Genomic DNA, 13,504 nt, shown 5'->3' with positions numbered 1-13,504 from the left:
AAACTCGTCGGCACCAGCCAATCAGCAAGCGCGGCGCTCCGTGACCCGGAAGAGGTTTGTCGCGGTTGCGGGCAGATACCGGAAGTGCTGAGTTCTGACAAATTCTTCGCGGGAGCGTGCCTCTCAGAGAATGAGGTGCGGAAGTTTGGAATTGGGGTTTTGTTTTTTTTAATGGTGGGAGATCTTATGAATATTATGCTGGATCAGGGCACGTGGGGCAGGGGGGTCTTGCGGTCTAACGGCTGTTTCCAGTCTCTGAGGGGTGGGAGGGTGGAGATCTGCGGAGGTTTCATCGCCTCAGTTTTCAGGGCAGGGGAGAGGGTATATTTAATTTTTTAACATTGAAGCTCAAGGCTGCGCTGTGCGAGGAATACTTCATCCAGATAGAAACATAGTTATTAGGGCCGGTTGAAGCGTCTAGGAAAATATGTAGCACGTTTCTTCCTGCGCTGTGTGTTGTACTCCTAGGAAGTGCTGGATGGGAACTACGCGTTGCTCAATATACAGCAGCGGTAACACTGGAAGCCGTTTTGTATTTGATATGAACTAATAGGCTTTCCTTTCCCTTTTATATCAAAGGTTGCTGGCATGGAATGCTTATGCACACTTAGGAAGAACCACTTGATAAGCAACTTTCAAATATTGCAGCCAGCCTTGATTTTTCTGCCACCTCACTGGATATTGTACAGCAGCCTTCCCCAGCCTGGTGCCCTTCAGTTGGTTTGGGCTACAAAGCCCATCAGCCCCAGTCAGTATGGCTAGGAAACGATGGTTCCAGTCACAACTAGAAAGCGCCAGCTAGGGGCTGGGAGAGGCTGTTGTACAGGCTGCTTCTAATTCTCTCAAAATTGGCAGTCAAACCTGCACAATTATTTTTGAGGGACAGAAGAAGAGTTGTTGTGAAGTAACAGCAGCAGGAAAAACTACATGCAAAAAAGACGCACTTCAAATAATGAACAGTAACCTGTTGTGAAAGAATGTTTAGTTTCAATAAGCACTGGCGTTAAAAATTTAAAAAGTATCATAGATCTTTCCAAATGGAAATGAGAGAAATGTTTTGATTATTTGCAAAGCCCATGGTAGAATTGTTTCATTTTCTTATATTTATATCCTGCCTTTTTTCCATCATGGAACTCAAGGTGGTGTACATGTGGTTTTCAGTAGCCCATCTAGTTACTGATCAGATCCCACCCAGCTTATCTACAGTTCATATACATTTAGACCACCACCACTGTGCTTTATGCCTTGATTCTAAAGGGTGTTTAAACATTAGGACCATCTATTTCTACGAATATTCCTTCAAAGTAAAACCTGTAGGGGAAAAGATAAGATCTTCAAATGCCTGAGGAACAGCATCATTTATATATAACTTGATGGTACAAAACTACATATGTATCTAAACATAGTGATCTAAAAGAAATATTTTCCTATTATGGTGCTGTTCTATTTCCTTTGCAGCACAGTAAGATATGTATTCAGAAGGGAAGCCTAGTCTACACAGTCACTTGTTTTCCTGTAACTCTCTTTCTCTTTCTATATCCATTCTATTAAACTGTAATAGGTATATAATAAATATATTCCTTCAAATGAGGAATATATATATATATATATAGCATAGTACCTACAGTAAATAACATTAAGCACTTTATTTTAAAAAAGATATTGAAGCAAGAATGTATTATTACACTCTGCTTACTATTTCATGTTGTCTGTTGAACTATTTGTATGCTTTATTTAATTCAATTCTGAAAGTTTGTAGGCTGCCCAAGGAGCATGTTTGACAGGTGGAGTAAAAGTGCCTTAACTAAAAATAGCAGAATGAGGTGGACTTTTTAGACCTCAGGTGAAGGATGACATTTTTAAAATGCTGCTATGTGCACAAGACCTCGTGTATGTTTTAAAAACCAAAGCTAGTATATCAAAAAGGAAAGGTTTAAGCCAAGTGCACTCTTTGCTATGCTGGGTCTTTTTCACTTGTGCAAAGACAAAGTTCAAAACTTTATTCATTGTCCAGTCTACTACTTCTGAATTATATTGCATTATATTCCTGTATGTGTATCTATCTTCCATTGATTTCAATGCAACTCCCAAGCATTTTTTGTTAGGTTGAAGCCTTAAACTGCAATTGCTTACTTGAGCAAAAGTGTTATTGGCACAGTGGAACTTAGCTCTGAGTAAAAGCAGATAACTGACAGCCCAATTGTATTCATGTGTGCGTTTACATTTCAGTTCCTTCGCCAACTGAAGAGCCTACTGTTGACTCGAATCCATTTACTGAAGATGAAGCAGGAGAATTCCCGAAGTGCATCCTATACTGTAGAGTGTGAAGATTACGTCCATGTGGTGGAATTCAACCCATTTGAGAGTGGCACTGCAGAATCACTCATTGCATATGGTGGCAATAATTATGTGGTTGTTGGGACCTGCAGGTTCCAGGTTAGTATGCTTCATAGATCTGAAGCTTATTAAGAAGGCATTGTAACTTGAAAACAAATATGGCTATTAGTTTTGAGAAGCTGAAAATGTGAATGATGCACTGGGGAAGAAAATAAGTTCTATGTATAAGTGTGCACAATAATTTTGTAACCATTGGTTGCCATCTTTTTGTCTTTATTGCCAAAGATACCTAAGGTGGCATATCATATTTAAAAGGCACAGGTTTTTTTAAAAAAATGTTTTTTTTTAAAGAAGCATTTATTTGCTTCTTTGGTTGTTTATTTAACAATATATATTTGCAATGCAGTTAATATTTGATTAGCATTGATTTCTTTCTGGGGGAAAGCCCTTCATAAAACATTCCATAGATAGCACTCACTAGTTTGGAATACTGATGGGAGAAACCTGAGGGAGCTGGGAGAACCAGAATGGCTTCTTTAGGCTTCCATACATGGGGATAGAATGGTATTGCTGCAACACAGTCCTATACATGTCTTCTCAGAGGTGTGTCCCTATGTGTCTGATATACCTTACCCCCAGGTAATTATATAGAAATGCATGATCTTTCTCATGAGAGGAAGTGCACAAAGAATCTGCAATACCATGTAGTCGGGCCCCAAATTAATAATTCAGGAGCCATGTTGTTTGTCAAGTCTATCATATCACAAAATATTTGAGATGTTTTATTACTTGCTCACAAGTGCATTGCATGTATCTGTAGGATGAGGATACAGAAGTGGAAGGAATTCAGTATAAAACGCTAAGAGTTTTTCATCATGGGATTAGAGTTGATGTCATTGCATGGAGTCCAGAAACTAGACTTGATGCTTTATCTCCCCAAATACGGTAATGTATCCAGCTAAAATGTAAACTTTCTTGGTCATTTTTTATTGTGCTAATAACACGTCTACAGTCGTACCTTGGTTTTCAAACAGCTTAGTTCTTGAAAATTTTGGCTCCCGAATGCCGCAAACCCGGAAGTGACTTCTCCAGTTTGTGAATTACTTTTGGAAGCCGAACGTCCAACGGGGCTTCCGGGGCTTCCAATTGGCTGCAGGAGCTTCCTGCACCAATCAGGAGGCGTGCTTTAGTTTCCGAATGTTTTGGAAATCGGACAGACTTCCTGAACAGATTCTGTTCAACTTCCAAGGTACGACTTTACTCAGAAGCAAGTCTCATTGAGTTATATGGAGCTTACTCCAAGGTAAGTGTGTGTAGAACTGCAGCCTTAGACAACTGATCCTGGAAAGTCAGTTATGAATGTGATGGATAAACCTCTGTGTTTTAAAATGAATGCTACTGTATATATAAAATAAACTCTGCACTTGACTAACAAAATGTGTGCAGGAACAGGGAACGAAACAATGTGGTGATCTGTCATACAAGCAGTACTGGAGTGTCTTTTGTGAAACAGTGCCCATTCTCTAAAAGTCTTAAAGAAATCTGTCCAGATAAGTATTAGCATTAATCTGTAGCAACAAGACTGGTGTGGAGTGGGGGAACTCTGCCAAAGTACCTTTTGTTAAACCAAGTTTTAACAAGTTTTTGTAAGCAGCCTAATTCGTCACATGCAATAATTTGCCAGTACAGAGGGACAGAAGCAATTGGTCCCCTTATGCTATGCTGTGTGCGCAGCCAACCCAGAAATACAGAGCCACGTCTGCTATGTGAACGGCACTTTCTCCTGTAGCTATCCAAGGCAGAAGAAAACTGTTCATGCGTTCCATGTGGTGCTGCATTGTGCAGCTGGGTCTGAGAGCCCTGGTCGCCAGGGCAAATTGCCGTTTGCTTATTTCCTCTGAGGCAACTCAGACTTTGGTAAGGTGTCCGAAGTTTTTGCCTTTTCAGTTTTTGCCTGTACTATTTTATGTTAAATCTGATTAAGTTACAATATTAAGCTGAAGAAACTTGAGTAATTGAAAGTGTTGAATGATATTTAATTATTTGACTAGCACTCCTAGCATAATAGGCATTGACTCAGATCCCTTCATGGGCTTTGTTCCTGTTATCTTCTTAATTTTTGTAAGTGTTCGGTTATCAGCTACAAGTTACATAAATGCTATTGATTAGCTCCACACATCAATACATATAAGTTGTTCCTAACATACTAACCTATAAAATCAGGAGCGGTATTATTTTCTTTAATTGCAAGTGATTCCTGCCTGGCTGTGATCTAATGTGTATGTTCAGAGAAATATGGCAGCTTAATTATTTTTCATTTTATAATGAATAATGCAAATTTACTTCGAGAAATCCATCTTTGATAACATTGCCAACTATATTTCACTTGTATGGAATGACTAAATGTATTGCTTGTCTAATTACCTTAGATTTTGTACTGCAGCTGCTGATAAGAAATTAAGGTTATTCACCTCAGATCTCCAAGAAAATAATGGATATAAGGTGAGGAGAAACAAATTATAATGATAAATGCTATTTTGTGTTCTTTATTTAACATGCCAACTTTTTAAAAGTAAATATTGTTGGAGTGGTAGTTATGAAGTTATATAAATTTTGTAAACCTTAAATCATTTATTTTAACACTTTTAAAATAAGTGTGTTCTTGCAGAACAAAACCAATGTATACTACTTAAGGCAAAATTTTAATAAAATGGATAAATGTTTTTTAATTGCCTAGTAATTGTTCAGTCTAAAATAGATGCAAATAGGAACATGAAGGTAGAGCAATATATGGCATGCTAAGGAATATGAATACCAGAAATAATATGTAGAGTGGTGCCTGCATAATTTATGGAAATAATAGGCAGGGAACTGTTTTACAAGAAGAAATTAAAATCTTGTGTCTGATAAATATTCCTATTGAAGCAGCTACTATTTTATAATTAAATATCACTTTAATCCATGATTATCACTCTATTGAATAATATTTATCCTTCTTCAAAACAACCTCCCATACATATCCAAATAATGTTGAGATTCTACCAGTCATAGTTGTGATAGTTTTAAAACTACAACTTTCACTATTGTGATTACGACGGTTTATTAACACTCCCAGATTGAGCTGATAGTTCAAGCTGCCAGAAAGTCTGTACTGGTGCTAGACTTTATATATTAACACTCTGATTTATAACTAATGTCAGTGGAGCTTCTTTGATGAATGATGTCAATCATGTATCTAAACTGTTTGTTTTTACCATATAATTGATGTGAGCAATGCTTATTACAGCTTGATCAGACAAGAAATAGATTTCCATAGGTCCTTGTGTAGTAAAATAAACAGTAGTTTGAATGTCAATTGATTAAACATGTAATTGTTTGAATTGGTAACATGCTGAGTTTTGCAAGACTAAATACAAAAATGTATAATGATTATTCCGAAAACACTACAAATTATAACATTATGCTGGTTTTGAATGCCAGTTCTGTAGTTCTGAAGCGTCCTCATTTACATTGTTGTCTAGTAGAACTATTTTAGGTGTGTGGTTAAAGAAAATGATTGTGTCATCTTATGCTCAATATTAAAACTTTGCTTCCCACTTTGTAGACAAAATGGCTAATATGCAGCCAAATATGGCCCAGTTAGTTTAAAAACACCAAGGGAGTAGGTGTTCAGTCTTGTCCTGGTTCTTCTCTTTCTCTGTTTCTGGATCACTGGATTACTCCCACCAATGGAGAGGCTACAGTTGCAGCTTGTATGGGTGATCATCTGCAAGTTGTTTGAACATGCTCATGTTGAAAGCCAGCTTGGAGAAGCTGGAACCTTTGTCTGCTGGTAGTGGTAATGGAGGAATAAAGTGCCAATTGGCTGTAAAAATATGACTATTTGGCCCTTATTTGAAAGATTATATCTGGATGAATACTTCTCTAACTAGCTATTTCCCTATTCCCAACTTTCCTTCCTAGAAACAACTGGATTTCATTAGTATTCAGACCCCATCAATACAGCTTTTAGATAGTATGAATTTGTCATCCATGGCCACAAGGTCAATCTTTGCTTAGAAATCAGCAGGGTCGGTTACACCCTTCTTGTTCTCAATTATTTTTTCTGCAGCCTTGTTGATTATGAAGTACTAATTATACAGCTATGGGGTTTGCAATGCTTTTTGTGAGCAAATTGTCCGGTAGCATTCTGGCCACTCATAGAACCAGAGCAAGAACCCTCATGGGCACCTTTCCCTGAAGAACAGTGTTCTCCCACACTCTCTCACCAAGGCAACTGTGCAGGGACATCAGCAAATGGGAGGCTATGGGACACAAGATAAGTGCCTCTATGAAGGCTAGAGGGTTGGCATTTGAGTTCTCCAAAAGGGGGCAGAGCCCAGGAGGGTGGAACGGAGGCAGACTCAAAAACCTCAGCTCCAACCCTAGTTGGAGCAAATTGCTCACTAAAAGCTCTCCTTGGTGTTGCAAGAATTGATCTGCCTTCCCCCTTTATCCTTGGGACCATAATGGGATAGTGGTCATCGTCCTGTCATGCCCTTCTCTGTGGCATCCTATAAAGGGCTGCTTTCCTCCAAAGTGTCGGGTTGCTAGGTGAGGTTTTGTGCAGGTATGGTGTTAGGTTCCATTGATATGCTCATTTCACGAGGCTGCAGTTAGTGGCTATTAGGCTGTCATGTTTTGAACTAGCTATCTCCTAAAACAGATAGGTCGCTGAGAGCCTTATTGTTATCCACATACAATTAAAGATAGTTGTTTTATGCTGCAATGCTCTAAATTGCTTGGGTCCAACACAAGCCATTTCTTTTGTCCCCTGTATCCTACCCTGACAGAAAATAATTAAGATCTTCACTTTACATTTGCTTTCTTGTACCAGTTGTTCTTTAACTTCCTTTGTTTAATTTATAACAAAAAAATATTTCTGCTTTCTATCAACAGACTTTGGAGGGCCATTCAGATTACATTAATGATGTGGTATTTTCACCTAAAGAAGGTCAGGAAATTGCAAGTGTGAGTGATGACCACACTTGCAGGTATGTATTCCTAAACACGTGAATTTAACTCTCTCTACATATTTTTAATTAAAACTAGAAAATTGGTCACTGAAGCAATTCTCTAAGTATGAATTACGTAATTTCTAAAAGGGTTGATATTTCATGCAGTGCAGTTTTTCAGAAGATTGCATATAAAAACTGACTAAACTTATTTTATTCCCTGTGTACTGCTTTAAAAAATACTGTGTGTTTGTACTTCCCTGCAAATTACTTCGGGGGAAAAACCGGCTCACTTTGCTAAATATGGAAAGGAAAAACTTGTAATAGCAGGATTACAAGCCTTTTTATGATTTTTTAAAAATAATAATTCATAGAATACATACAGGTCCTGCTTTACTGATGCAATGCATTCCCTGGAAATCATTCATTAGGTGAGTGTTTGCATAAAAAATCCGCAATTGCCATTGTTTCCTTTGGAAACATTTCTCATAGAAATTTCTCAGGCGGAATTTCTCCACTGTCTTTCCCCCTCTCTCCATGATTTCTTCCTGAAATGGCTGCTGACAACCGGGGGGGGGGGGGGGACCAAGGAAGTAAGGAAGCTGCCTGCTGGAATAAGTGAACCTGCAGAGCATATAGCAAAGTTTGGACAGAAGTCTTTAAGTGCAGATAAGTGAATGTTCATATAGCAAGCATATGGAGGAGGGGGACTTGGAAGTTTATACAGTTTTATGAATCAAATAATTTACTACTCACTTGTTCTTGTGTCCATCCAGCATTTGTTTTCTATACACACACACACACACAAGCCTTTTACTTTAACTCATAGGATGATGTCCAACATTGTACAGTGGTGCCCGGCTAGACAAATGCCTCGCAAGACGGAAAACCCGCTAGACGAAAGGGTTTTCCGTTTTTGAGCTGCTTCGCAAGACGATTTTCCCTATGGGCTTGCTTTGCAAGACGAAAACGTCTTGCGAGTGTTCCGATTTTTTTTCGCTCCCCCCCCTTTTTCTAAGCCGCTAATAGCCTTTTAGCCGCTAATCCGCTAAGCCTTTAATAGCTGCTAAGCCTTTAATAGCCACTAAACCGCTAATAGCGCTAAGCCGCTAATAGGGTTGCTTTGCAAGACGAAAAAACCGCTAGACGAAGAGACTCGCGGAACGGATTAATTTCGTCTTGCGAGGCACCACTGTGTACGAGCAAGCTTCTGCTTATGCAATGGGACTTACCTTCTCGTCCCTCTCCCGAAATCTGCTCCAGAGTGCCCCCAATTTGGAACTGCAGAGACTGTGTAAAGAGGGAGGGAAAACCCTGTTCACTAGTGGAAGTGTGTTCTACAGGCAAGTGGCCACAATTGATTTTCACTCATGATGTAGAATGAAACTAGATTTTTAAGTATAGTGAAGTTAACAACAATTACATAGGCTGCAAACTCTCTCCCTCAATGAGGGCCTGCTCTACACAAATGTATTTGGTTAGTACTGCTGTCTAGTAGTTGCTGAGCATGAATGCATTCCCCATCACTCGTTGTAGCACTTTCCTCCAAGTGATAATTTCCATGTGGTAGGAAAATGTTGTAGTTCTAGTACGTTCCTGCATGACTGCTGCTTTTTGTTCAGGGTTTTATTTTATTTTTTTGCCACTCCCCATTTTTCTTTGCTGGCCTATTTGTTATTTGGACAGTTAGGATGGATACATGCTGTAAGAACTGAAAGAAGAGCTATACCCAAGGGTATTCTAGGCCGCTTTCCCCCTTTGCTCCTCTCATCACAGCCTCTGCCAAAACATGTTGTTCTGGGAGTCATCCTGCACATTCAAAAACCGTTTCAGCCCTTTGGCAGTAGTTGTGCAGTGTTTTTTGTCTTTTATTCTCAGCGGTCTTCCCTTCCTCCACCTCCCCCTTTACCCCTCATTTTGCAGTACTTCAGCAGTAAGACCAGGCTAAATTATTTTTCAAAATAGCTTGAAAGCTTAAGAAATGTAGCTTGCCTTATCCTAAATATGCTCAGGCTATATAAACACATGGAGTGTACCAGCTGTTTTGGCAGTGTGATGTTAAGAGGCCAAGATACTGCCCTAGTGTTGATTGGAATGTTAACTTTAGTATTGGAATGCTAGTTTTGTTTGCAAATAGAGCATTTAACATTTTAGTTGTATGTTTTTAATAGAAAAGTAATTATTTAACTTTTACCTGTGGTAGAAAAATCACCCGGAATATAAAAACGCTTTGTTTTCCAATTGTAAATAAATCTTTCTCTCTCTCTAAAGTCATGAACTTACAATGTTCACCAATTTAGCTGTTATGTACTGTAATGGTTTACTAGGGAATATTTGGACTTGGATTAAAGATTGTGACATAAGGAGAATATTTGCTGATCCTTGGATTCTAGGGTTTCTGCCCACTTTTTGTTGTATTCAAATGTGTCCTACAGGTGTGATCCATTCCCCCCTCCCCCATTTAGCACTTAATCATTACAAAGAACCGGACAATATGCAAGTTTGTGACTTGCTACAGTATCTAGGCATCTCAGAAGCAGAGTAAGTTTCTGAGACAAAAGTATTACCTGATCCCTTATAACTTAGTTGTTAGCATTAATCATAATACATGCTCACTTTGCATAATTGTTCTGCTGTGAAACACTTCGTAACAAATGCCAAGTATTTTCTGCTTGTCATTTTTGATTACTGTGCCCAGGAAAGGCCTATCGCTAGACTGTAAATTCTTTAGAAATGAAATCATTGTCTTTAAAAAAAGAAAAGAAAAAGAGATCATAGAAATTTTAAGGTCACTGTAGAGAATCAAGTTCAGGTTGTAAGGATAATCACGCTTGCAATAAGGATAAAAGTACTTTCAGCAATTTTTCCACATGTGGCATTTCACTCGCCTCCCAAAGATTACATATTGGTTCTTCACTTTTCTTTAGACACTTTCTGTATGTAAGTTAAAACAATATAGCAGCCTTGCAAAGAAGTACAAAAAAAATTACTATCCAAAAAAAAGTTTTACTTGCCCACCTGTGCAAAAATTAGCTATGTTAGAGCAGTCATTATAATGTCTAAGCCAGCTCTCCCCAACCTGATACTTTCCAGGTATTCTTGGACTGCAACTTTAAAGTCCCAGTTAGCCAATGGTCAGGGATAATGGGAGTTATAATCCAACAGTATCTGGATGGCACTAGATTGGGAAAGCTTGGTCTATGGAGTGGGTTTTTTTCCCATCCTTAGTGGCCACTGCCAGTGGGAGGAGCTGCAGGATGTCAGCTACCTGTGTGAGGAGAAAACATTTGGCACTACCTGGCCCTGGTTGCTAACTTCCAAGGGGTTTATTTCTGTTTCAGACCTTTTAAAGAGCAGCAGGCAGCTAAGGACTAGGGAGAAGACCTTTTGTACCCCTAGTACTTAATCAACACGGTGGTTTGGGTTTTTTTATGTAAGTTTTTGTGTGTGTTGATTTTATCTTAGTTGCCATGGAGAACAGATATAATAGCTATTTTGTGGGCTGACAAGCTGAAAAAAATACCCCTACTTTTAAAAGCTTCCCTGTCTGGCCATGTGGAGGCCACCTCTTACTTGCCACAGGCAACCAGCCTATAAACAAGTTGGTGAAAGAATTGCCAGTTACTTCTTCAGCACTTGAATAGTCAATGCCTTGCGTTGTGAAGTTTGCAGTTTAAATGCAAACTTGCAGTTCTCCCATGCAACTCTGACATCCCTTTATAAGGTTCCTTTTGATATGGAGACCTGAATGCACTCCAGAATTTTGCATTCCCAAGGACAGCCAAGATAAAGAAAAGATAGTTTATTGTAGCAAAAATGGAATTAGCATATTCATTGATGATATTAAACAGACTCTGTGAATAGCACTCTAGCAACAGGCTACATTTAAAGGAGTTTAAAATTACTACAATAGTTCTAAGTAATTAAAATGCTTTAAAAGGCATCGCTTTTAAAAGTATGCACAAAAATACATAGAAAAGCTAGGATGTAGTAAAATTGATCAGAGAAACAGGATGGGAACGATGTTTCCTGGAGCAAAGGGAAGAGAGGCTTGTCTGAAGGGAGAGATGAGATGAATGATGACTAGAACAACTTGCTCTAGAAAGAGAAGAGGTGAAGAAGGAGTTTTGAACTGTGATTTTGTGAGGCTTTGGGAAAGGTTTTCGGAAGAAAGCAAGTGAGAGACTTTGGGGCAATGGCTGAGAGTATAAGTTCTGTTTTTGCAGTGGGTGGCTATGGGCAGCGAGTAACAGAGAATATGAAATTCTGGGGTGAGACACCCAAAGCACAGCAAGGGAAGGAAGAGGAGGTTTCCCAAGAAACAGGGATTTGATAGGTGAAGGGGAGAGAGTGTAATGGGCATATGATAGACTGGCCTGTGAAGTGGTGGTGGGGGGAGTAGTACCTTTCCTTATTTCTGTGGCGCTGGAGTTGAGTACGGTGGAGGAGATGGTACCTCTTCAGCAACAGAGAAAGGGGATGAGAGAAAGAGAAATGGGTGGGGAAGTAAACAGGAGTTCTCTTTGGTATCCAAAGTGATAAGGGAGGATAGCAGAGATTTACAGTAAAGGAAACAGCAATCAGTGCATCTAGCAGGTGATACAACTCATCTTTCTTGACTGTGCCCTGCCTAAGGTACTCTCCAGGCCAGAACAGTACTTCTGCGAAACAGAGCCTGGGATCAAGAGAGGCTTATCTGTGCATGTACATGGACATTTTTCTCTGGCAGCTCTTGGGATGATATTTTAGAGGACCCCCCCCCCATTCTTCAAGGGGATGCTGTTCAGAGGGCAGCTGCTGTAATCGGGCGGGGGGGACAACATGTTTGTGGAGAACACATCGGGTTGTATTCAACAAAGTTATACTATGAGTAAAAAAGTTCCTTCCAGTAGCACCTTAAAGACCAACTAAGTTAGTTCTTGGTATGAGCTTTCGTGTGCATGCACACTTCTTCAGATACTCTGAGTAGTTAGCCATGCCCATTTATTTCAGTGGGGGCTATTCTGAGTAGGGCTAGTGTTGAAAGTAGCCCTTTATGTGGTGGTGCTTTGGCTCCAGACCAATATAAAATATGATAGGGCAATTCCAAATGTATTTACTTAGAAAAGGAGCCTCTTGAAATCACTGGGAATTACTTCCATAGATAGGTAATATTAAGCATAGGAAGGCCTGACATTCTAAAATCTGTACTTAAGCTTTCTTCCCAGGTTAGTAATAATTTAGCAGTTTTCAAATAGAGCTTTCCAAATATGCATTACATGTGCCTCTGAATCAAGCCATCTCCCAAACGCCGTCAAAATGCCTGCAAAGAAACATCTGTTAAGGATGGTCCATATAATATGAATTATGACTTCTTTTGATTTAACAAGAAGGGAGGAAGGAGGGATTGTCGTCATAATTTGTGGTTGCCTGGAAATCTGAACTAAACACTATTAAGAAAGTATATTCCAGTTTATAAAAATTCTCCAAAACTAAAACTTGGATGTGCATGAAAATGTTGACTAAATGCCTGAACTTAAAAACGTTCTATTTGCATAGTTTTATGCTTCCTTTGGTACAAACCTCTGCCCAGTATTTTTTTTATTGCTGCTTTGATTTTTCTTAATAATTTGTTTTTTCTTTTCCCTATGGATTCTGCGGCCTTTCAGTGATTGAACAATTGTTTTCAATGTTGCCTGCCTCTTATCAGCCTGCCTTCCATCAGGAGCTCTGTGCTTAGGTGGACTGTAGAGGGGGAAACAAAGGAGAGCAAATTGTCATTTTTATTGTTTAGCATCTGCAGTCAGTTTGTTGTAGCAACTAACATTGCAATCCTATTTGCTCCTGATCTGAATTTTACCTGTTTTTTGTGCAGTTAAAATGGAGAAAATGGCAGGGTGTTTCATTATTAACAAACATGCCATATCTCAACTTTGAACTATCCTAATTTATTCAAAATTAAGTGCTGCTTGAATACATGACAGAAAATCTACATATGAAAGATTTATTTTTAGTTTATTTATGAAATATTTATATACTGCTGTATCATAAAAATGTATCACAGCTGTTGGCAACAATATAAACACATAAAACCAGATGATCATATAAAGTTAAACACAAGAGCAAAAAGAAACAAACCTCAATAGTCCATTGTGGGGTGTACTCTTAATTGCCTGCATAGACCTGGTGGAATA

General features: G+C 38.9%; 1 protein-coding gene and 1 long non-coding RNA gene across 2 annotated transcripts in view; one reads left to right on the top strand and one right to left on the bottom strand.

The window, feature by feature from the left end:
• The first annotated feature begins 10 nt into the window (after nucleotides 1–10).
• NUP37 (nucleoporin 37) overlaps nucleotides 11–13,504 on the top strand; it is a 21,787-nt gene continuing 8,293 nt past the window's right edge. Inside the window, exons 1-5 of the mRNA XM_083462078.1 lie at nucleotides 11–135; nucleotides 2,230–2,436; nucleotides 3,158–3,282; nucleotides 4,767–4,839; nucleotides 7,276–7,370. Of these exons, the coding sequence (XP_083318204.1) occupies nucleotides 2,281–2,436; nucleotides 3,158–3,282; nucleotides 4,767–4,839; nucleotides 7,276–7,370 (449 nt within the window). The 5' untranslated portion in view covers nucleotides 11–135; nucleotides 2,230–2,280. The remainder of the gene's footprint in view (nucleotides 136–2,229; nucleotides 2,437–3,157; nucleotides 3,283–4,766; nucleotides 4,840–7,275; nucleotides 7,371–13,504) is intronic.
• The window catches only part of LOC310687244, an 18,523-nt gene continuing 15,181 nt past the window's right edge, over nucleotides 10,163–13,504 (bottom strand). Inside the window, exons 2-4 of the long non-coding RNA XR_014516324.1 lie at nucleotides 13,449–13,493; nucleotides 12,894–13,055; nucleotides 10,163–10,265 (exon numbers count right to left, since the gene is read on the bottom strand). This is a non-coding gene — a long non-coding RNA (uncharacterized lncRNA). The remainder of the gene's footprint in view (nucleotides 10,266–12,893; nucleotides 13,056–13,448; nucleotides 13,494–13,504) is intronic.

This window comes from Podarcis liolepis (genome assembly GCF_965112155.1).
Source record: "Podarcis liolepis genome assembly, chromosome: 10".
Lineage (NCBI taxonomy): Eukaryota > Metazoa > Chordata > Lepidosauria > Squamata > Lacertidae > Podarcis > Podarcis liolepis.
The sequence above is the reverse complement of the archived record's forward strand: the minus strand, read 5'-3'. Positions and strand labels throughout refer to the sequence as shown.